Source organism: Lichenostomus cassidix, chromosome 4, assembly GCF_008360975.1.
Source record: "Lichenostomus cassidix isolate B80296 chromosome 4, HeHo_3.0, whole genome shotgun sequence".
Taxonomy (NCBI): domain Eukaryota; kingdom Metazoa; phylum Chordata; class Aves; order Passeriformes; family Meliphagidae; genus Lichenostomus; species Lichenostomus cassidix.
The window spans coordinates 19,640,656-19,663,182 of NC_139484.1; the positions used below are offsets into that span (position 1 = coordinate 19,640,656).

Below are 22,527 nucleotides of genomic sequence, written 5' to 3' on the forward strand. Positions count from 1 at the left end.
AAATTATATTTTCTATGTACAAAATAAAGTGGATGCTGCTCCCTTGGTGAAAGTGACACCCAGCCTGAGCAGAACAGAAAAGAGATGGAAAAAGATGAGCCAGTGGGTGGAAAGACACAGAATGCTTCCAGTCAAAAGATGAAACAAGTCTGTAGAGAATTACAAACTCATGAGCATCAAGTATTACTTGCGCACAGAAATGGCTAAGAAGACAACCAAGAATGAAGTTATCTCATCTGCACTCCTGAAGCAAGACTGGGGACATGCCACAGAACACCAACCTCACTGGATCTGGAAAAGTTTAGGTTCCAAAAGCAGGTCACATTTTCATGGTATGTGGGACATAACTGGGGGTCATTTATCTCCAGTGAAGTCTCCTGTACCATATCAATTTACAGCAGGGAAAGAGACTGAGGTACAGTGATGTAACAGGAAACCTCTGCTGTAGAGTGGAGTGAGTCAAGAAGAAGTTAATGTGTACAACTGCTGATTTGCGCATGTGTATAGCATTTTTTAAAATTATTAAGATCTCCATACGGGTTGTTTTGTTTTTAAATTTTTGCTCAAGAAGGACAAGGACAACTCTTAACCAAAAAGGATTTGAGAATTAAAAAATACCTGCCCATAGAGGGGAATTTTGAAAGTGATTCCTTATTTTGTCTTTTCCAAACTACATGATAAGACTGCTCTGGTCCTCCCTGGTTTTCTTTCAGTAAGTACTGTTTTTCTCAGTACCATTTTATGCATAGTGGTATTCAAAGTACTCTGATTTAGGGCCCAACAAGAAAGAAAATCTTGGGTTTTCTTACTTGCCGTGTACATCTGCTTTTAGCTCCCAAATCTGGGTTGTCTGCTCATGGAAGAGCAACCACTGCATTTGGCTTGTTTGCAGCCACTTGGTCTGCTGGAATAATTTCAAGGACTGTATAACCAAACTACATGGGCTCATGTTTATTTACGCACACTACTGATCAGACCACTTAAAAAATAAATTCACAGTTTACATGCAGACAAGTCTTAAATCAGTGGGCAAACTTCTCTAGCTAAACACTTCAGACACTTTTGAGTTAATATAGCTCCAATTCTCAGCCTTGTTCTGCCACCCAGGTAAGTTTGCTGAATATTGCTGACACTCACTAACCTACTGTGAAAAAAAAAAAAGACTGTTGATTCTTATTAAAATTGAGTAATTTTACGTCTGCTTCTCTTTAGAATAAAGAAAAATGGCAGCATAATATTGGAACCTGTCAGGCTTTCTTAGAGGAAATACACTGCTCATATTGGAATAAGGCAGCCATACCAGCAGGGAGTACAAATCTAAAAGACTATTTTTAAGAATATTAATATATATCTCCAGGAAGAGACAAGTTTGTCAAATTTTCAATGATTTTCAGATAAAGTAATTTTCTATAGTTAATGTTTTTATTCCCACTCTTACACAGCTTAAAAAATATGGTTCTTTTCCTTGTTTCATATCTAATGTATTCCTGCAGCTATCTAGTAATAATAATTTCATTAAGATTAAATGAGATTAAAAATCTCTAAATTTATCCATATTTTGTTTCCTGAATGTGCAGAGCATATGGTTAAGTTTGCTTGTTTAAATCTCTGCTTGATAAGCCTTAGAGACAATGGATCTATTTAAAAGTTGTAAAGGAAATAATTGACACCAAATAGTTTCCTGTAATAGAAAAGAGACTTCTCCCCAGCCACATTCAGCTATGGGTGGGATCCAATTGTAGAGATTAACCCTCTTATCTTAAGCTTCATTTTAACTGTCATACCAACCAGGTAAGTTAGGGATAGATTTGGCCACACTGCATTTGAGTGCATTACCCTGAATTTTTATTTATTTTCTGGACACCCTCTATTAATCTGTTGTTCTTGAAGTTGTCAGGATACCTCTCCAGGGACTTTTGGTACATGAGGGTCAGAAAATATGTCGTGGAAAAAAAATACGGATATGTTTTTCTCTGTAAATAGTGGCAGTTTTCCAATTCTGACCTAGGTAGACTGACTATGATATGTATCACAGGGGACTAAGTGTTATTTGTAGTTGTGCAATAGTATAATCCAGGTAACAAAAGCACTCTGTTAATGACAACTCCTTTTTTTTTTTTTATCCATCCTTAATTGGTAATGTGGTTATGATTTGCTGTCATGGAATGCTGTATGATTTGGACATATCTCTTCAACATATTTTGCATTCATGCTGAGTGTACCTTCCCTAGAGCACTATCATTTTCCAAACAATGGAATAAATCACATTGAGATGTGGACAATACAATCAATTCCTAGCACAAGAAACAGAAAAAAAAAACCCCACATGTTTTCCACTTAAATGGGAATTAAACACTTTTAAAAGCTTCTTTCATTTTAGAGTTAGATTCTTCTCAACACCTGTGGTAATGAAAGACAATGTGTCACAGGTGGCTGTGTTTTCTCATCAGTCAAATGCCTTGTCACAGATTGCCCTGTCCAGAGAGCGAGCAAGCACTTGAATTAGGAGTCTTTCCTGCTGCCAACTGTACACTTCTGTTGCTGTTCACTGATGACATTGTGCCATGGACTGCTGGGGCCAGCTTTGAAAAGAAGTTTGAAGCACTTGTGTATTTAATGATGCTGTGAAGAGAAAGGTACCACATGCTGTTGCTTCCATTCACTCTACACTGCCATTTCTCCTGTTAATGGATTCAGCCAAAGTTGTGTGGGTATGATGATGCCTGATTGTAATTGGCATAATAAGATGCATTCCATGAGTGCAAAGAACTTGGACTGTAATTAGTCATGTGATAAGTATATGTGGTACATTCTTTGCTTAATTTCTTAAAAATACCAGCTGCCAAGCAAAAAGAATGAGATACAGTTTCTTTGATTTTTAGGTGGCTCGTGTACATTAGTTAATGTCGAGCCAGAGTGGCAACCTCAGAACAACGGAAATTACTCAAAAAGATCGCAAGATTCCTATGCTCTGACTGCACTTGTACACACTAAATTTGCTTGCAAATGTAGCCTGAAATGCTCCTTGTGTGCAATGCCCTGTAATTTTTAAACATGCTGAGTAAAGATTTTACTTAAAAGCAGAAACTAGTGGTTCCACCATAAGGAAGTATTTTACAAAGAAGCCCTTTGAAATTTAAATAAGATAGTCTTCTACCGAACAGTCTCCACAGTTGCAGGGAGACAAGGGCATGTTTTAAATTAAAAAAAAATATGGGACTCACTATGAAAGGTAGTGAAGTGAAAATAGACTATTAACTACTGCTATATGTAGCCAGAGGAAAACCTTCCAGACTCTAAGAGTCTGATTCCTTCTTGACTACCAGCTCTTCTGCAGGAAGAGTGTGGGACTAGGAGTCAAAACTTTACACCAAGTCAGTATTTTGCACCAAGTTTCCTGCATAACCCTGAATATATTAATGAGCTTTTCCTTCTTTGAAATGTGAATAATATTACCCTTCCATGTGTTGTGAGATTTAGCAAATCCTACACAGTGACCTGCTTTGAAAGCTTCAAGAGTCAGGAGTTACAGATGCCAAATTATTATCAGGCATACATAAAAATACATACTTAGGATTATAAAGGCAGAATTGAAAATTAAGCAATTCATTAACACTTCATCCCAATTGTCAAAGGCTTCCTTCACAGGGATTTAACGATGACCCGTCTCTAAGAAGTGAGAAACTTTTCCAAGGGCGTGTTTCTATTGCAAACTATTTCCTGTCTCTGCTTGTTCTAAAAGTAATTTATGGCCAGGGGATACTAAAGAAATTTCTCTTTGGGGCTAATGACTGTTAGAAAATCTGTTTATATTTCAAGTTGTGGAAATACACAGTACAAAAGCAACATGAAGAAGACTGTCCATCACACTGCTTCATCTGCTTCATACTTCAAAAATAATTTCTAATTAACAAAGCAGTAAAACATTACTAAGAGAAGCAGCGTGATACGACCAAATGGAAGTTGGAACAACTGTCCCACAATTATTATATAAGTATATTAATCAATATAATTCACTTAATCACCAAAGTAAGTGTCAAATTTTCACAAGATGTTCACATGCAATTCTCACAGAAGTCAGCTAGAGTGGCTGGCCACTCTGAAGGTATTACTGAAGGTAAAATTCACCAGGATGAAGGGATGCTGCTCTCTCTCTGTGAGGAGTTCTCTTCTTCAAAAGTATCTCTTTCTTTTTTAAAGGCACTTGATTTAATATTCATGAGAGGAAAACCAATTGATAATGAATTGCAAAATGTAAAATTACCATGAAAGCTTGGTGATAATAAACAATTAAGAAAGGTAAACTTCTGAAAAAATGCTTGCACAAATGCAAAAGCATGTCCTTATTATTACTTATTATTCCAATAATAAAATAAAAAGCAGTCCACTTCAGTGGGTGCAACTGTTTGAAAAAGTTAACTTCTAGGGTGGAACTCAGTCCCTTGAGTTTGACAAAATAGTTTTTTACCTAGTCAAACCAAACTTATAATCAGATATCCCAGCATAGAGCTTTTAAAGGCAGTTTTGTACAATAACATTAAAAAAGTACAATAAAATAATCCTTATTATTACATAGGACACAAGACAGCTTTTTGGTCAAATTAGTCTACACCTTTTTATGGCAAATGTGAATAGAAATGTAAATTGCAATTTTATAGAGTAAGTAGGTGTCACAGTAATTGTCACCTACAGTCAAATTATGGTCACTGTAATATCAATGTAAAACTGGAGTAATTCCACAGATTTCAATGTAATTATTCTGGATTAATTCTGGTGGAACTCTTGTAGAGAATGACACCCTCAAGTGATTTACAGACAGGTGGATGAGATTTCTATGAGTACAGAAATAAATTCAAGCACTGTTACAGCAAGTACAGTATTTCTAGTGCATTAGATATACTTTCTTATTTTTGTTTTCTTCTGACTCTTTGATAGTTCTTTTAGTAGTATATACAGGAATTCTGCTGCTTTAATTCTATAATTCTTACACTATGTTCTCCTGGAGTCTACCTTCAACCTTTTTTTTGCTGGTTTTCCAAAGAATTTAATGACTCAACAGGTATGTTTTCATCAGTGTCTCTTATTATCATCTCTTCATGCATAGCTATTTTAACCTTTAGTGAAATATTTCAGCACCTGTAATGTCAGACATTTGTTTATGTACCTTTTGCTACTAGCAGGAAATGCAATGACTCTGGTATTGCCTCTGTAAAGCTGGCACTGCGAACTTAAAAAAAGCCTAAAGAAAATACTGAGCACAGTCTTCAGGACCCAAGAGTTTGTTACGCTGTTGCTACAACCAGCGTCCCTGAGTGAATGCTATCAACGACAGAAACTGAAGAAAACCTCTTACAGATGTCAACAATCAATGGTAAAAAAGTTAGGAAATAGAAGGTTGGATTACGTTAATTTGGTTTGGTAACTTTAACTCAGGTTACTACCTTTTAAAGAAAAGTACTGCAATTAATACATTCAGTTCCCATCCCTTCCAGTTAGGTTTAAGATCATCCATTTGAGTGTGCACATATTTGATAGTCAAAATAAGCAAAACCGTGCAATCCTTAGAGATGAATGTGAAAAACTTAGTTTCCAGTCATTTATATCACCTTATCAAAGTGGAATTTGATCAAGCAGAAAAAATTTATATGTGAGCAGCCTGAGGAATTTCAACAGCTTGGGAAGTATGATAAAGCAGAGCACACACTATAAATGCTGGAACTATGTGTTAGGTTGTTTGTCTGTAGACATCCACCTACTGAAACTGTCATGGTGCAACTTTCATTGCATGAAACCAAAAACAAAAAAAAGGATGACCCCCAAATCATAGAATTCACCACTAGATAAACAGAATTTCTTGTCGACCTGGGACTACTGACGATCACAGCCAAATATAAAGCTGTCATTTGTACAAGTCAGTATCTTCTCTAAGGGAACTATGAAGCTCTCGCTGTGTTCAGCAGAAGCTGTACTATCACTTGCACACAGCATGATGCTAAGTTGCATTGCAGCAAGAGGAATGAATTGAAGATAAACACAATGCTTTCAGATGCTGGAGAGCTACAACAAAGGGATATTCAAAATCCTCAATGCTTGGCCTTTACAATTTGGTCAGTTGAGAGTCATGAATTATAGAATTATAGAAATTATAGAAACACTACAATTTTGGAAAAAAAAACCTCTCTTCTCTGTGCCCCCCTGTCCCCCTGGCAACTTGTCTAGACTTAGGTCTGTCCCTCCACACAATCTAGCTACTGTTGATGTGAGAGCCTTTTCTTCCAAACAGGCTGCAGTCTGGGACAGCCTTTGTGTATTTCTCAGCCTCACTGACCCTTCATCTCATTTCAAATCTCAAATGAAAACAAGTCCTTTTCTCCTACTCTCCCTATACATTTTAATGTCTCTCTTCCGCTACTCTGATTTAACTCTTCACTGTAATATTCCCAAACAAAACCTTCATTAAGATAGACTCCAAAGTCAAATGCAGAAAGGACCAGTTTGAACAAGTAGTTTCTGTCTGGGCAAGATTGTTCTCTACTGTATATTTACTACTATTTCAACCAGTCTGGTTTTAAGTATCTACAGCTAATTAGCTTCTGTAAATTAGATTTCTTGAAGATTATCCTCAAGAGATGTAACTCTTGATGTAAGAACTACTTTCCTAGTAAACTTCCTATTTTTAAAAAAATTTTTTACATGTGGTACCAATGTAACTATACTCCCAAATATATCTCAGGCCTCTTTTCTGCAACTGCACTGACACAGGGCCAAAAAGAGCACTACAGACTGCAGTGGCATTAGCCTACAAATGGATTTCATTGCAGATGGGGACTGAAAATACTTCCTCAACTGGCATTGAGCCTCATCAAATGTTTGTAGGCAGTGTTTTCCCTATCCCTTGATTGTCATTTAGCCAAAGAACATAAAATGGCCAATAGTTCTAAAGGGATCTGTGAATCAAGGAGCCAAACTTCAGATACCACTTGTTCTGTACTTTTTGAAAATAAGGTCCCCATTTGTGCACCGAATCTGGGAAACGCCCAAAATTTGTTGTCGCTTTTGAAAATCCCAGACAGTCACTGTACTGTCTTAATATTTCCCAGACATTTAATCTCTGTGGTAGCTATTTTCTTTGCTACTTCTTTCTGAGCAACTCATGTAATTTCCTTAGGATCTTTTAGATAATATAAGGACAACACCTAACACAAACAAACAGAGCATGCTTTGTGGGCCAAGGACTTGTGTGTGAATTATTGTAAGATGCACCTACACTGGCCTTTTTTAATTTTCTTTTTTTTTTTTTTTTAATGGTTCTCCTTAGTTGCCAAGTGTGAATTGTCAGACTTCATCTCGCTCTAAACTGACCTTTACATGCACACTGCAGCAGGCCATACAATTTCTGATTCTCAGTTGCCCATACTCATGACCTTAAGGGAGGTTTCTATCCAATTTATGTACAGTCAAGGTGTGGCCAGACATGCATCCTGAACCAGGAACTTGGAGGTGCTCTTGAATCCCCCAGTTTAGGCATTGATAGAGACACAACTCTTTATTAAGGAAGTTTCAACATGAACAGTACATAATATAAATTGGCTTCTTTTTTTTTTTTCCTTAAGCGAAGTTTCACTACATTAACCTTAAGCTATAAGTAAATGATGCAAGATTTTGATAGTGGAGTAATTGGAGGACATTGATTTGCCAAACAATCTACTCAGAGGAAAATTTAGCATGAAAACTATCTCTGAACTGCTAAGGAAAAAGTCACACTCAGGAATGTCTTAAGTACTGGAACGTCAATCTTTGCAGTAAATGTGTTCACCACAAATCCAGAAGTCCCACGCTGACAAAAGCCATTTCATTTTTCCGCAGTGGAGGCATTCCAGGGCATCAGTCTTTGTGCACAGCATGTTATGTCTTTCTTTTAGTCAGTGATGTAAAAACTTTCTAAAGTTATGACAATATTTTCCATGTATTTGCATCTCTGTAAAATGCACAGTAGGTGAAGATGGTAATTACATTTTTCATTGATCCTAAGCTCCAAGTTTCCTTGTTGAAGATGTTTAATTAAAAATATAATCAAATAGTCTAATGAGATAATTGTTAAGGCATTCACATACATTTACAAGGCCAAGGAAAATGCTGTCCCAAACAGATGCTCATTAGTAGAATGAAGAACAAGGAACTAAATCTTCTTTTGAGGAAAGTAAATTACAATCAAATTTACAGTCTTTTAAGAGAGGTGATTCTCTAGGGAGGCAACTTCTATATTCAGAGGCATATTCTAGTACAAGTATGGAATATTGTGTTGTTACGTAGGTTGGGTTTTAACACATCCCCAAGTCCTGCTTTACTCATTCTATTTACTTGAATTAATAATGTATCTTTGCAGAAAATTATATTCCTACAAAGTGCTCTTTCTGTGCCCCATCTTCAAATGCAGAAAAGACAGAATATACAGTGACATGGGTTAGGGCCACTATGAATTGATCTGAAGTGTGGGAGCAGTGTTTTAGGATAAAATCTCTTACACATCATTAACATCTATAAAAAATTCTCTTCTTTCAGTGAGACACTAACCTGTAGAAAGAGGAGGCGCCATAGAAAGTATAAATGTACAAGGACCAAAATGAGCTGTTGTTGGAAATGTGGATACCAATATACTCAGTTCACCTTAAAATGTAAGTAGATAGTTATCAACTTAAAGAACTTGTATTACAAGAAAATTATATTTAAATTACATAACTAACAACCTCTCAGATTACTGTAGACTCTTACAATGTAAATTAGTTTTACTACTCATCTCTATTTTTGTTCTGACTTACACAAAGTCCCTGACACCATTAGTTATGGCAGACTCACTTTCCTGATGAGTCCTTAGTACTTCAGTTAATACAAAGCAATTGGCATTTAGCTATGAAACAGTTACAGTCAAACATTTGTATTTACTCTAAAGCAACTGTTTCTAAATTTTTTAATTTCTTTTTTAATGGAAATTACTCTTCCAGGCTATCATTCTGGAAGCTCATTTTCAGAGCCCAAATTTGAGGGCACATCTCTGGTGGTACTGTTCTTTGCGATGACAAGCTCTTTCCCTGCCCTGTAACCCTTTTCTTTCCCGGTCTGTCCCCACAAAGGAGGAGAGCTACTACAGAAACCCCAGGGGAACCCACCGGGGAAGCTCCAACCCCACTGCACAAGTGGACAGTTGGATCCCATAGTGGATCTCGCATTCAAAGTGGAAAAAGAAACCTTAATAAAAAAAAAAAAAAAAAAAAAAAAAAAAGGAAAAACCCCCCTAACTTTTCACCTCATCAAGTGCACCTTTCCCTCGCCACAGTTTGTCTGACAGCTACGAACAATCGGCCATATTTGAAAGTTTTGCCATTAAGGCTTTTGTTTAAGTTTGCGAACCAAGGCTCCCAGCTGCAAAGCCAAGGTCTGGGAGCAGCCAGATCATCCCCGAAAAAAAAAAAAAAAAAAAAGAAAACAAAACAAAACCAGAAAACCGCCTTTGGGGCCAAGAACAGGCTGCCGTCACCAGGGTTGAACTTCACCCCCCTAGAAAGTCAACTCCCGAGCGAATTCTCAAGTCCCTGGGGAGCTCCGGCCGGACCCCGAGGGCGGGAAGGGGCCGGGGCCGGGCGGGGCGCGGAGGGAGCGGGCGGGGCCGGGCGTGTGTCAGCATCTTCCCCGCCGCCCCGGGGGCGGGAGGGAGAGAGAGAGAGAGAGAGAGGAGAAGGGAAGACAGAGGGAGGGAGAGAGGGAGGAAGGCGCGGCGGTCGGGGGCGGTGGGCGGTGCGCGCCCGCCTCCCCGCGCTGCTGGCGGCCCCGAGGGGCAGCGACCGGCGCAGCGGCGCGGAGCGGGCAGCGGGAGCGCCGGGCCGGCGGGGCCGGGCGGCCGCGGTGCGTACCCGCAGGTACCGGGGCACTCTGAGGGGCGGCTGCGGGCGGCGCGCCGGCCGTGCACAGCGAGCGGGAGGGAGGGAATACGGGAGGGAAGGAGGGAGCCGCGGGGCGGGGAGCGCCAGCGCTCCCTCCCTCTCCGCGCCGGGTCCGGCGGGGAGGAGATGTTGCTCCGCGCTGCCTCCCTGCCCGCGCTCCCAGCGGAGCCCTGCGCGGCTGCCGCTCCGGGATCAGCTCCGCGCTCCTCGGCTCCGTCGCCGCCCCGCGAGCTCTAGAGCTGCGGTAGGTGCGCGGCTCCCGCTCCGAGCGGGGAGCGAGCCCGGCGGCGGCCTTCGCCGAGCGAGGCTTTCCCGGCGGGATAGGGACTCTCCCGGAGGGATGGCCGCCGGTGGGCGTGTGAGCGCCCGGCTTCGCCTCTCGCCGGATCGCGGCTGGGCCGGCGGCGGGGTGTGGGAGAGGTGAAGAAAGGCCGCACGGAGCGGCGGGGGATGTTGGTGCTCCCGCCGGGACTTCCAGCCCGGGTCCCGTGGGGTCGGACCGGGCGCTCGGCAGCAGCGGGACACGCTCTGCTGGCCGAGAAGGGCTTGGGTTTGCCTGCTCCAGCCAAACAAAGCAACCCCCGCGCCCCTCGGACTTGTGAACAGAGAGGAAACTTTTTCCTCATTAACGTTTTTGGAGGAGCAGAAATGAAGGATAAATCTGTTGGCCGGTGATGAGAAATAGCGTAGGTTTCATTGGCTTTTTATCTCCTAGCAATCGACACCTCCGCAGACCGCAGGATAATCTCTCTCATATTCTAGATTGTGTCATTCTCTTTAAATTGCATGTTTAAAACAACAAAGGCAGTGACTTCATAGGGAACCGCCAGGAGCTGTTCTGTACCCCTCCTGTTTACTGGGGAAACATTTGGGAACCGGTTTGGTTTTGTAGGTAGGATCAGAAGCAAATGTAGGACATGGAAACTGTAAGGTTGGTTGCAGGTAATCTGTGTCTAGCCATCTTATTAAGGTGTGAGTTTTGGAGAAGAGAATATGAAAGTCTTTGCATGTGGAACTAGCTGGGGCAGTAACTGTGATCAGTTCCTGAAACCTTTTCAGGGAAGAGGACGTGTTTTATGAAACTGTGCAGCGAAACTGGGTCAGAATGCACAGACATTTTCCTGAGGGTTGAACCTCATGTGAGAAAGCTGTCATTGAATATATATATTCCGAGGTGTCATGACTCTCAGATCATTTGTTTGGGCTCAGGTTAGTGAAATGATGACATTTACTGCCCATTCCAGAGCAGGACTGCCTTCAGTGGTCACATTGAGCATCAGGCCTCTGAGTGAACTTTGCCTGTGCAAGTCTGTCTTTGGATAGCGAGAAATAGGTTCTAAAGACACTTCTGCAAGAGTTAGGATCAACCAGGATAGAGGTACAAATGGGAAAACAAATAATTTGGGTCTTGTGCAAGAAATACTGATGAGGAAAGAATAGATCTAGTCACAGGATCTTTTGGTAGTGCAGTTACAACAGAATTTGCTACCACTCCTACTGCTATCAAACATACATATCTGTTCAGCTTTCACATGGAGCAGATGTGAAAAGCTCCATGTGAAAGATGTGTTTCACTTGGAGTGTCTTTATTTTATCTGCCAGCAAGCATGTCTTTCCATGAACAGTTTTAGAATATAAGCAGTAATTTAAGGAAAGAAGAGAAAGACAGCAAGAGACAGAAAAACATACAGTTTTACTTTATAAGATATTTTCTTACTCATTATTAACCTAATAACCCTGTTTGGTGACTGGAAAAGCCTCTAATGTATTCCTTCCATAAGGGGACTTTTCTTTTGTTTGTGCATGTTATAAAAAAATGAACCTTTTTTAGATGAGGATTTTTATATTGATTTTTTTTTCTTAATCAGAGGGTGGTTGTTTGGTTTTTTTAAGTTAAAGGTGCAGTAAAAGTAAATGCTTTTGAATATGCCAAATGTAAAAGGAGACAAGCTGTATCACAGGGTGTTGTTCTAACAGTTTAATTTAAAAAGAACCTCTTAATTGAGACTGTTGTTGAGTGGAATCGACGGCTGTGAGAACCCCAGGCTCAAGGACATTTGAGTGGATGGAATAGCAAAAAAGTATCTGTGTGAGAAGAATGGGCACAATGTTATAGCATAAGTGAGTACACTGCATGTATTTTCACCAGGGTAACAGACCCTATGGAAAGGATGTGACCCAGTAGTCTGTTTACAGCTTCACGGGCCTTTGAAAGTAAAAACGGGCTGTGTGGATGAGTGGTAAATAACCACTGTGACTGGTCATCGTGAGCCTGTGATAACTTGTGCATAGCATTGTCGTTTTCAATGCCTTGAAGGAAAGTAGTGAAGAAGCCTAGGAAAGGGAGGAGATTGCATTCCTGAGAGTGAGAAGTTACCAGGGCACAAATGTTGCATTTACCTGTTCCAGTGGGAAGGAAATTAGTGTTTCCTTGCTTTTTCTTTTTCTTTTATGGTAGGTTTTTTTCAGCCATGTGGTTCATACGGAGTGACTATCACAGAGAAGGCCTGAAAGTAAAAATGCAGTCTTTTAGCTGTTTGCTTTTTAAAGAGCGCAGCAGGGCAAATATTTTTATTTTTACATGTGGAACAGAAATTATTTGGCACATAGCTATTTTTCTCCCAACCAAATGCAGGTATGAACAATAATAATTAGTGGTTGTATAGTACAATAAACCTTCAAAGTGCCTTCAAATCTTAATCAGCAAACCTTAATAGCATACTATTCCTGCAAGGGAGGTAAGTAATTAGATAAAATGAGACTGGGCAGACTCTTAAATGGAGTTTATTGTTGAAGTGCCTGTCAGTTTCACAAAGCTCTTCTTTATCACTGAGGTCTCTGAATGCTGCTGTACTTAAATGGCTTCAGATATTTATATGTTGAAATACATGACATTATGGCCCAGAGGGCCTTGTTAATATTGACATTCTCTTGTTCAAAGTTCTTCACAGTGAAGGAGACCTTATACTCAAGAGCCTCTTAGTGGTTGTTCCAGAGTACCTGTTAAGACTTATTAACCTGAACAAGAGTAAGGTCAGCTCTTTAAGGGGCATGATTTTCTTCTGAAGAGCTTTCCAGTTTACTTGCGTGACAAACCTAGAACCTTTAGTCCACTGATGGTAAAACTCAAAGTGATTTTGCCACTGGTTTGTTAAACCTAAGAACATTAAGTATTGATCTGGCTGCTGCATTTTTGGAAGGAGTGTTGGTTATCAGTCCAATAGTCTGTTGCTTTTTTTCCCTCTGCTTACAGAAAAATTGACTGGAATTTTACTGTTTCAAAGGGACCTAGTCAGTGAGACTAACAGATTGAAAAGCAAGTCTTGGGATAGTGTCATGGTGCAGAAATTATTTGTAAGCAGTTGTCCCAAGCTGTTGCTTACCATGGGACAAGCGTGGATGGAAAGCTGTGAATACCAGAGTAAGTTAATGTTGTATGTCGCCAGTTAACTATTAATGAAATCTGTGCATCTGTAAAGAAGGGTGGAACTTCTCAAACAAGTGTTTCCCAGCCCCACCTCCTCCTGAAGTACAGAGAAGGAAGCTGGCATTTACAGATGGGAAGGGCACAGGACGACTCTTTGGTGCCATTTTTATTTCATCTGGGCTTCTCTTTCTCCTGTGCCACTTAAATACCTGGTGTGGAACTAGGCATATTCTTTGTGCATCATTATGTATTAAAATGTTTTCATAAAAGTCAATTAATTGAGTAGGCTGCCTTGGGACGATGATATGCCCTGTGAATTTGAAATCCAGTTGGTAGGATAGAGATCTGCTCCAGCTGTGACACTGTAGAGAGAATAACAGACGTGGGAAGGCTTTGTTCTCAGGGTTTCATCTGTCCTTTATCTTTTATGTGTAAATTTAATATGCCACAGAAATGTCTGCAGGTAATATGTCAAGAATTAAAGGAGACCTGGTATTAAAACTGCTGATTTTTGATTGCTGGCATTTATAAGGAATTCTCTAGTTTTGCAGGACATTGAGTATTATTAAGGATTTGCAGGTGGTAGGGTAATGTCAGGTTTAGGACTAGGTGCTGTGTCAGCTCATGGTTCCTGCTTCAAACAACTGGTCATTAAATTAGATAAGATGGGGCACTTGGAAAAGAGAGGAAAGCTTTATCTCCTGTTTTATAGCTAAAAGTAAAGTAAGGGGAGAAGAATTAATTGACCTAAAAATGAGGAAAAACTTAAGTGCACAAGTTTGGAATTGAGCACAGACCTCTTAATGAACTAATCTGATGCTGTCAAACCCCCCCAACTTTTACTCGTGGACTTTGAGACTTTTAATTTCTATGTGCTGCTGCCTTGTCAGAGGAAGCACATGGTTTCTTTATCCAACTCTGGCTAAAGATTTTTTGTGTGTGTGTTTCTTGGAAGTTGTCATCCTAAAGAGCATTTGTCTGTATCTGTGGGAGAAATATGGGAGGGAGCAATCTATAGAGCTTGCTGAAATTTTTGAAAGTGAATCTGAAAATGGTTTTCGTGTGGTGTTGACATCTCTGAGTGTTTGTGTGTAGTGTGGGTACTTGGCTTCAGGCACGTGCAGAGAGGTACCTTGGAAGTGGCATATCTGAAGTCTGGTTTATTTAGAAAAGTAGATCTGGAGCTGCAAGTCTTCTTGGGTGACTTTCTTGAGCAATGCTGAGTCAGGTGACTTATATTTGTAAGCTTGAAATTGATGCTGAGCTTGTTAGGAAATACTCCTGTTTATTTCTCAAGCAAAAGAACTTAAGAAGAAGTTTTCCTATCAGACTTTTCCCTGAAAGCCAGTTTTGTTCGTTGAGGGGAGAAGGCTGTTAGATCATACAAATTCCTAATTTTTTAATGTGCTTTTCATCGTAATGGAAGCTAAAGTCTTAACTGGATAAATCAGTGGAAATACCAGGTTCTCCTGTGTTTCATATCCAGTTTCACAACAGCTGTGAAAAACGTTTTGGCTACATCTGTATATGTATATAGGTGCAGTTGATGTTCTCTAGCAGCCAGATGACAGTAGTCTTCCTGGCACCCTCCAGGATATCCTTGTGTGTTGGAATCTTAGCTGTGTGCTGTATGAAACTGACAATAAATACTAGCTCGTTGCAGTAGCATAGTTATGCCAATGTTGTTGAAATTGTTGCATTTTTGTTGACTTAAATGCTATGCTAAACATAGACTAGACATTGAAAGGCATAAAAATGTGTTAATGTAAATAATCTTTATAGTAAAATGGCATGGACATGGAAGCTTCTCTGAGTCTTGTGTCCATTCTATAATCTGTCTTTATTCATGTGACAGCCAGTGTTGAGTTCATGTAGTGGGCAGGCCCTCAAATTCTGTTAGAGCAAAAACCCAAGGAACTGAGTGCAAAGGTTTTCTAAGTTATTGCTCAGTACAGACAGAGCACATCTTATCTCACCATCTCAAGGGCTATAGACACTCTCATTTGCAGCTCTCTGTTTGTGCAGGGGAATTGATTCCCAATGATTAATTTTATGTTTCAGATGAGGATTTTTCCCTTTTTAATATTAATTTCTTCAGCATCTCAATAGCATGTGCATATTGCACTGTGTTTTTTCCAGTTTTCAGATAGACATGAATGGCTACACACAGGCCATAAAAACCCACTCTGGTAAACCTCTGACTCACGTGGTTCCAGGGCTTTCTTAGGGTCACCAGGGAAAGGTAATGGGTCTTGACTAATAAAACCATGTCTGTTTTACCCTGTAGAACATTGCTGTTGAAATATTAACTACAAAATTTCAAACTTGTAAACAACTTTATTTGGTGTTGAAGGTGCTCTATCTTTCTTGATGGCACTGTTGACTCTTTCTGCTAACCACTTCTGTATATTGTAATCTTAAAAGATTAAATGGACTAAAGAGAGAGTTAAATTAAAGTTTGAAACTTCAGCTGTTAGAAATAGTTGTGCTTCCCAGCAGAGTCATGCCTGGTGTAAATGATGATATATTTGGAGTTGGATATTTCCTTAAGCAATAAAGGGGTGAAAAAATGAAGCAAGTAGATTTTTAACCATGTCATACATAGATAGTCTAACTTTTCTGCCTAATTTGCTCCTCAGGGTATCAGTACTGTAAAATATCTTGCTGTTTTTTCTTCTCTCATCACAATTCATCAAGGGCCAACATTGTTATTACTGATTTTACCCATTTCTCTCTTCACATAGTTTAGTGTTTCAACAGAGGGAAATGGAGCAGAAGTTTTGCCTTCTTGTACCTTTACTGTAAAATCAGTAGGTGGAAAATCCCCTCCTAGTGCTTAGGATTACGGTCAGTGAAATAATAGCTCTCTTTTCTCAAGTCAGTGCAAAGCTGTATTTGCCTTTGATGAATTAACTTGGGAGTTTGAATCCTAGGCAAGCAAATGGTCAATATGGTTGTCCAAGTGCTGCTTTTATGCTTTGCTCATTAATGTCAGTGAAGAACAGCACACGTGTTGCTTTGAGGGACATCTCTGTGGCATATATCACTGACTGGACAATTGTGTGGTTAGGTTTATGTAGAGCTATCCCTTCAGCAGCCTAATTAAAGACTGTAACATCCTTAAATAGGATGCTTCAACAGGTGATAAGTACTGGTTTCTCCTTCAGAGGGTTTGTTATGGTATTTCTTTCAAGTGCCTTAGTGTGTTTCAACTATTTTCAATGATTGAAGTGCATTTTTGGTTTGTTCTTCTGAAGCCAGTTTGCTTTCAACTTCTGTAAGTCTTAGAATTGGATTGCTTCACATTAATTTGATATTTAGGGAATAAGAGAGTACTGCCTGTATGCATGCATTATTCAGAGATTTATTTGTTAATAAGCTCCCTCTACACTTTTTGGTAAAGGACTTATCTTGGATAGTTTTCTAGGAGGAAGGAGATTCTGTCTAGCCTTTACAGACTCTGTCTGTTAGAGTTCTCGGTGTCTTCAATCACTTTTTCTCTGTTCTTAGATCAGTGCCCTGCACCTGAAGGGTTTTCCTCTTAACCATTAGAGACAGAGCTTCAGAAACACTTGCAGAAACATTCAGCTTGTTAATTAGTGTTGGAAAACTGTACAGGAAGTGACAGCAAAAAATAATAGCACATCTAGTGAATCCACTGAAATATTAAAAAAAATGTTGCAGTCTTGGGAGAATTAAGAATTTGATGATATTTTTCCATAAAAATAACTTTGATGCCTGTATTTGGCTTCTGAATTGATACATGCCGAAGAACAATGAGACTCTCTTTTACACTAAATTTCCTTAATTCAGCCGGCGATGACACTCTCTCTACTAACTTCACTGGAAATTTGAGTGGAATGCAAGTGGAATACGAATGCTGTTGACATCCTTATTGATGCATAACATCACAGTAGACAATGCAGTATATATTTATATGCCTGTAAATTAAGAAACAGTATTCTGTACAGAAATAGCAGTTGTGAGCTGTTCAATGGCTTGTCTCTGAAAAAGGAAGAAATTATTTTATAAGGTAGGTATAATACCTGTACAGCACCTGGAAAACTTTGGCCTGGAATGTCTAGCTTGTGAAAGGTGTTAGAAAACCATTATTTTTTGGAGGAGCACACAGTTTGGAAAAAAAGAAAGGTGGGGTGAAGAAGTGGGGGGAGAGGGAAAGGGTTGGGGTCATTCAAGGTGTGCTGGGACACCTTCAGTTCTCTCTAGTTCAGGTTTATGGGCTTTACAACAATGTCATTATGTTCTGGTGGTGGAAGCTTCTGTGAGCTGAGGTTTCTTTTGCATAAAGATTGGGATGAGTTTTCAGATTTTCATAGCTGCAAGTACTTTTGGTGTTCCCAGCTTATAGTGGTTGTGTTTAAGGTCTTCAAGGGTTAATAATTGTCTGATGTGTATCCTGTGGTTTTTTGTAGGTTTTCTTGGCTTTTTGTAGGTTTTGTAGAACTATTTATCCTCTTACCCCTTTTTATTTGTAAGGTTGTTCAGACTCTGAAAATCCGAAATTTGTCTGGGAAGTCTATTATAGTGGTCCATTTAATCAGAACTACAAGAAATAAATACCACAAGTTTTTGAGGAACCCCAAAACTTTAGACTTAGGTTTCCTGAAAGAGGTTTCTTCTGATGCTATAGTTTGACAAGTGTACATGCTTAGCAAAACAAGCTAACATTCAAGAACTTTAAATTTTGAACAGCTTATTTTTTCAGTGTGCCCTGTCATGGAATCCCTTAAATGACCTTAATAAAGAATTTAAAGATTATCTGATTATAAAAGATTTGCTAGCTGGCAGTGCTGAAAGTTTGTTTCATCAGAAATATAGACTCATTTATTGAGTGGCTTTGCAGTTAGGTTATCACATGTGTGGAGCAGCCAAATCAGCCTGGAGCTTTAAGCACATGGGCTAACACGTAGAACTGAATTACTGAAATAGCTGTGTAAAGCTCCTTTATGTCAATTTAAAATGTGTGTGCTCACCATGAGTGGCACAAGACTTTGGTGTTTCAGAAGTGTGGTGCATTGTAAAAATTAAGTCTTTTTTTAAAATTACTCTTGTTTTCAGAGGGTTTTTATACCATTGTATCACATTAGTTTGTTTTAATCTACTGGCAGTTTTGGTAAGAGCAATTCTTCTGTTTTTCCTTGCTCCATGATACAGTTCTATCCTCTGTGTATTTGAGGAATATGGTGTGTAAAGGAAGAAAATCTTAAGCCTAGTTTTTGGTTTTTTGTCACAAAATACTAAAGAAAATCCTAAAAATGGTTTTATAATAATTTTGTAATTTTATTTCCATGCAGTGCCTGAAGAAGAGAAAATATTTTGTATGCTGGAAGATCGTTTGGTTTTGTTGGTAGAAAACATTTTCTTTTTTTTTTTTTTTGGTGGCTACAAATATTTACTTGTGTTTAGTAAAAGTCAGGCAACTTTGAGGCATGGATGGGTCCTTCAAGACCTTTAACATGTTCTTCTCTAGTGAAATTTGAGAAGTAAGCTGCGGTCTTACAGCAAACAAAAGAAAATACTCTTTGTGAACTGCTTAATTGCAGCTGCGTTACTGGAACAAAATGTCATGTGGAGTGAAAGTGTAAATGTGCTCCGAAAGGGATTAGAGAAGTTAACAGAACAGAAACCATTAGTGACTATTAGATTTGACTGTGCAGCTTGAGCTCAAAAACTCAATAAACTGGTGATTGCCAGGAAAGGGGATGGGACAACTGGCCTGATCCAGTTTAGTACTTCTTGTATTAAACATTGCTTAAGTTTCTGAATCCAGAGAAATGGGAAGCTCTTCCAAACTGAGAACTTTTTTAACCCCCTTTTTAAAAAAAAAAAAAAAAAAGCCCAAAAGCTTAATAAGAAATCTTTTGTGATCTGCCTTTGAAGCTCATGTGTGTCCACATGGGCTTGACTTGATATTCAGAGAAGAACAGCTGTCCGGTTCAAGCTGCAATCCCTTGCTTGTTTTTTCATGCTTTGTGTCAGGAAATCTGTATTCCCTTTTCTTCAGATCATTTAAGAAGGAGTTAAATGATGGATGGTCGAGTTATCAAGGGAACTAATTTTCATGTGTACAACTCTAGAGTTAAAATTGCTGCTCAGGAAGAGAGGAGAGAAAGACAGGAATACCTGGTGATATCACAGTTGATTTTAGTTGTTGAATAGGAGAGTGAAAATATACAACTAGATAAAACAGTATGTAAGTAAACTGTCATTTTAAATGGCATCACATGAAAAGCACAACAAAAACCAACTTGTGGAGAAATAAATAATTGGATTTCTGTTACAGATGAGAAACATATTACTTGAGAAGGGAAGGACATTCTGCAATAATGAGGCATTCTTTTTGTTCTTGCTTCCCTCAACATCAGATTCTTGTGCTCTGTTGATACTACTGTGTGTATTGTGTGTGCTCTTTGGCCTTGCACAGAATAGTTGAAAAGAGTATTTTTCAGTGCAAAGTCCTTAATTTTGTGATATCGTCAGAAACTGAAGGGATTTGTGTCTTTAGCTACTCAGTATTAATGGGTGGAATAGAATCAGCAAATTGAATTTAACGTGGTATGTGGAAATTTCCCGGGTGCTTGCACAGTACCGAATATTGTTTACAATGTTACAGAAAATATTTTTGTGCTTGACATTAACTGAACTCTTTGATACACACATTAATTACCACTGATTCTGTCCCACCCACTGCCTTTGCTTTGAGAATATTAAAGAACTGAAGATCACAGAATTTAACTTTTCACCGTAATATGAGCTGCTGGTTGGGAAGTCTGCTGCTGATGCAAAATCTGTTTGTTCTGCTTCCCTCTTCAGTGGTTTTGGAGAAATGGAAGAGAAACTATTGCCTGTCTAGACTTTTAATAGTTTTTTATATATATATATATATATATATATTTACTTTTCATGTAGACAACATTCCTTTCAAGGCTTATGATGTATTTTCAATGATAGGCTATAAATGCCAGTTAAAAAAAACTAGCAACAAATAGTACAATGTTTGTGCCAAGAAGTAATATGCATCTAAAAAGAGCGATTGCTTTGTATAATAGTTTTGGAACCCCAAGGTATGAAGTCTTCCAACTCTTTTCAAAAAATTTGTCGAATTCAGATTTTTCTGTGTGACAAAAGCTCTAATTAGTCGCCAGCAGGTGCCTGGATATACAGAGCAACTGTTAACTGTGTGTGACTTCTGGGTTTAGAAAGCTTGGGTTTTCTTCACCTTCCTTTTTTCCCTACTCCCATCTATCAATGGGAGAAAGTGGGGTTTTTTATTGCCTGTTTGTAGACTGATGGTGTAAAATCAAGGGTGAAGTCTTACAGCAACTTCTACACAAGTAATTATTGTAAAAGATCCCCAGAAAATAGAAGTCACTCATCAGCATGGTAGGAAGCAAAGGCTAGCTTAGTGCTAGCTGTCTTCAGTTAAATTTTTTGCCAAAGCTCAAAATTTTAATCTATGCCTTTTTAAAATGCAGGCTGTGAATGGTTCTATGCATTTATTTCCCCATGAATGACCAGGGTGTTATTCAGTGTCTAGGTATGTGGATGAAAAAGGGTCAGTAGTGTAAAATCAAATGGTAAAAAACAATTATTTGAGGAAAAAGTACTTTTCTTCTTGATTAGTAATGGTTCACTGAATCCCTTAGTTTTCCAGCAAGGCTTGGTATCTATAATGATTTTTTATTTTTCTTGTGTGAAAGTTTCTAATGTTCCTAACTGCTCCTTTGCTGTAAGCTGGGTATTTCTTCCTTGGCTAAAACAGCCTGTGTATGCTTTAATGCAAGCACACTCTCTTTTCTTCTCTCTCAAGTCTCAGTTCCAGCTTCCGTGCTTTTGTGCACAGTGAGGAATCTATTGATAACTTCCCACTGTGGACTAGGAAGACACTACATTTTCCTTTCTCTAGGATTTAAATTTCAAGAGTGTAAAATTTTGTTCCTTCCCTCCTTTTTTCCCCCCCCTCCTGCTTGGCTCTTTACATTAATACCAAATTGGGCATTTCTATAAGTGGTGAACACTTGATGCTTTTCACTGATTGCTACTACTACTTTTTCTCAGGTAAGTGTGTATGCAACTTGAGATAAACCAGTACAACTGGTCCAGTTTGATAAGCTGTCATTCAAATTCAGTATTTTGTAAGCAAAGTTTATGGGAGGATGTTTTGAAACTATTGGTAAAACATTTGGAAATTTTGAAATCTGTTCCAGACTACTGTCCAAGTGGGTTTTCTAAAGTTTACATTGATGAATTTTCTATGTGATATATCAATGAATAATCTCTAAAATGTTTATTTAGCAGTGAAAGATGGAAATGGGAATTGATGAGGTTCAGCCCATATTTTTTTTCCCCACAGAACTGGGAAAATTTTTTCATAAAAGCTGAATTTTCTCCTAGGAGTTTATGCTGCTTGTATACTGAAAATGTAAATAATACTTTTAAAATAACATACCCATTTTCTGAAGTTTGCAAGAATAAAGTTGAAATACATAATTCTGGACTGGAAGGAAATTTAGATTGTTGTCAAAGTTCTAGACATACATGGAAAGGACGAAAGTTGGTATATTGTATGCAGACCCTATAATATATTAATAATATATAAGACTTGAGCTCTTGAAGGGAGGATTTTCAGGTTTTTTTTAGTGTCAGATTGGTGTTTCTGTTTATTTTAGCTGGTTGTAGTTAGTCTTCTCTTGGGTCTCCATGCAGTAACAATTACAGAGTTAAGCTGTCATATGTCAGTTTCATGATGGTATCATCAAATTGATTGTGAAGGCAGCAAAATTTGATGCATTCTTTAACTAGTGTAACTCCTTTTGGTCCAGTTACATGAATAAAAGATTCAAGTGCTGTTTTATTATCCTTCCCTTCTTCTTTAATTTAATCCCTCACTAGAACAGTGGCTTCAGAGATTAATGTGACCTTCTTCTTGCTTCTGTTCCAATACAACAAATATAATTTGTACCTAGGCGTTACCTGTGTATGTCCTCAGTCTGAGTAGCTTTCCATTACTATTCATAGGAATGTTCTTCAAAGAAAAGAAAAGAAAGATGAAGCTGTGAATTGCTTTCCCCTCGGTTTCTAGGCCTGCAGAGGAGAAGTTTCTTTTCAAAGGCTAGTTTGCCTTTTTTATGCAACCCAAGG

The 22,527-nt window shown here is 38.8% G+C and overlaps 1 protein-coding gene across 1 annotated transcript in view; it reads left to right on the forward strand.

Annotated features, from left to right (window-relative positions):
• Positions 1–5,257: 5,257 nt before the first annotated feature.
• The window catches only part of PTPN13 (protein tyrosine phosphatase non-receptor type 13), a 116,125-nt gene continuing 98,855 nt past the window's right edge, over positions 5,258–22,527 (forward strand). The window contains exons 1-2 of the mRNA XM_085058147.1: positions 5,258–5,371; positions 8,563–8,675. Coding sequence (XP_084914273.1) covers positions 8,624–8,675 — 52 coding nt within the window. The 5' untranslated portion in view covers positions 5,258–5,371; positions 8,563–8,623. The remainder of the gene's footprint in view (positions 5,372–8,562; positions 8,676–22,527) is intronic.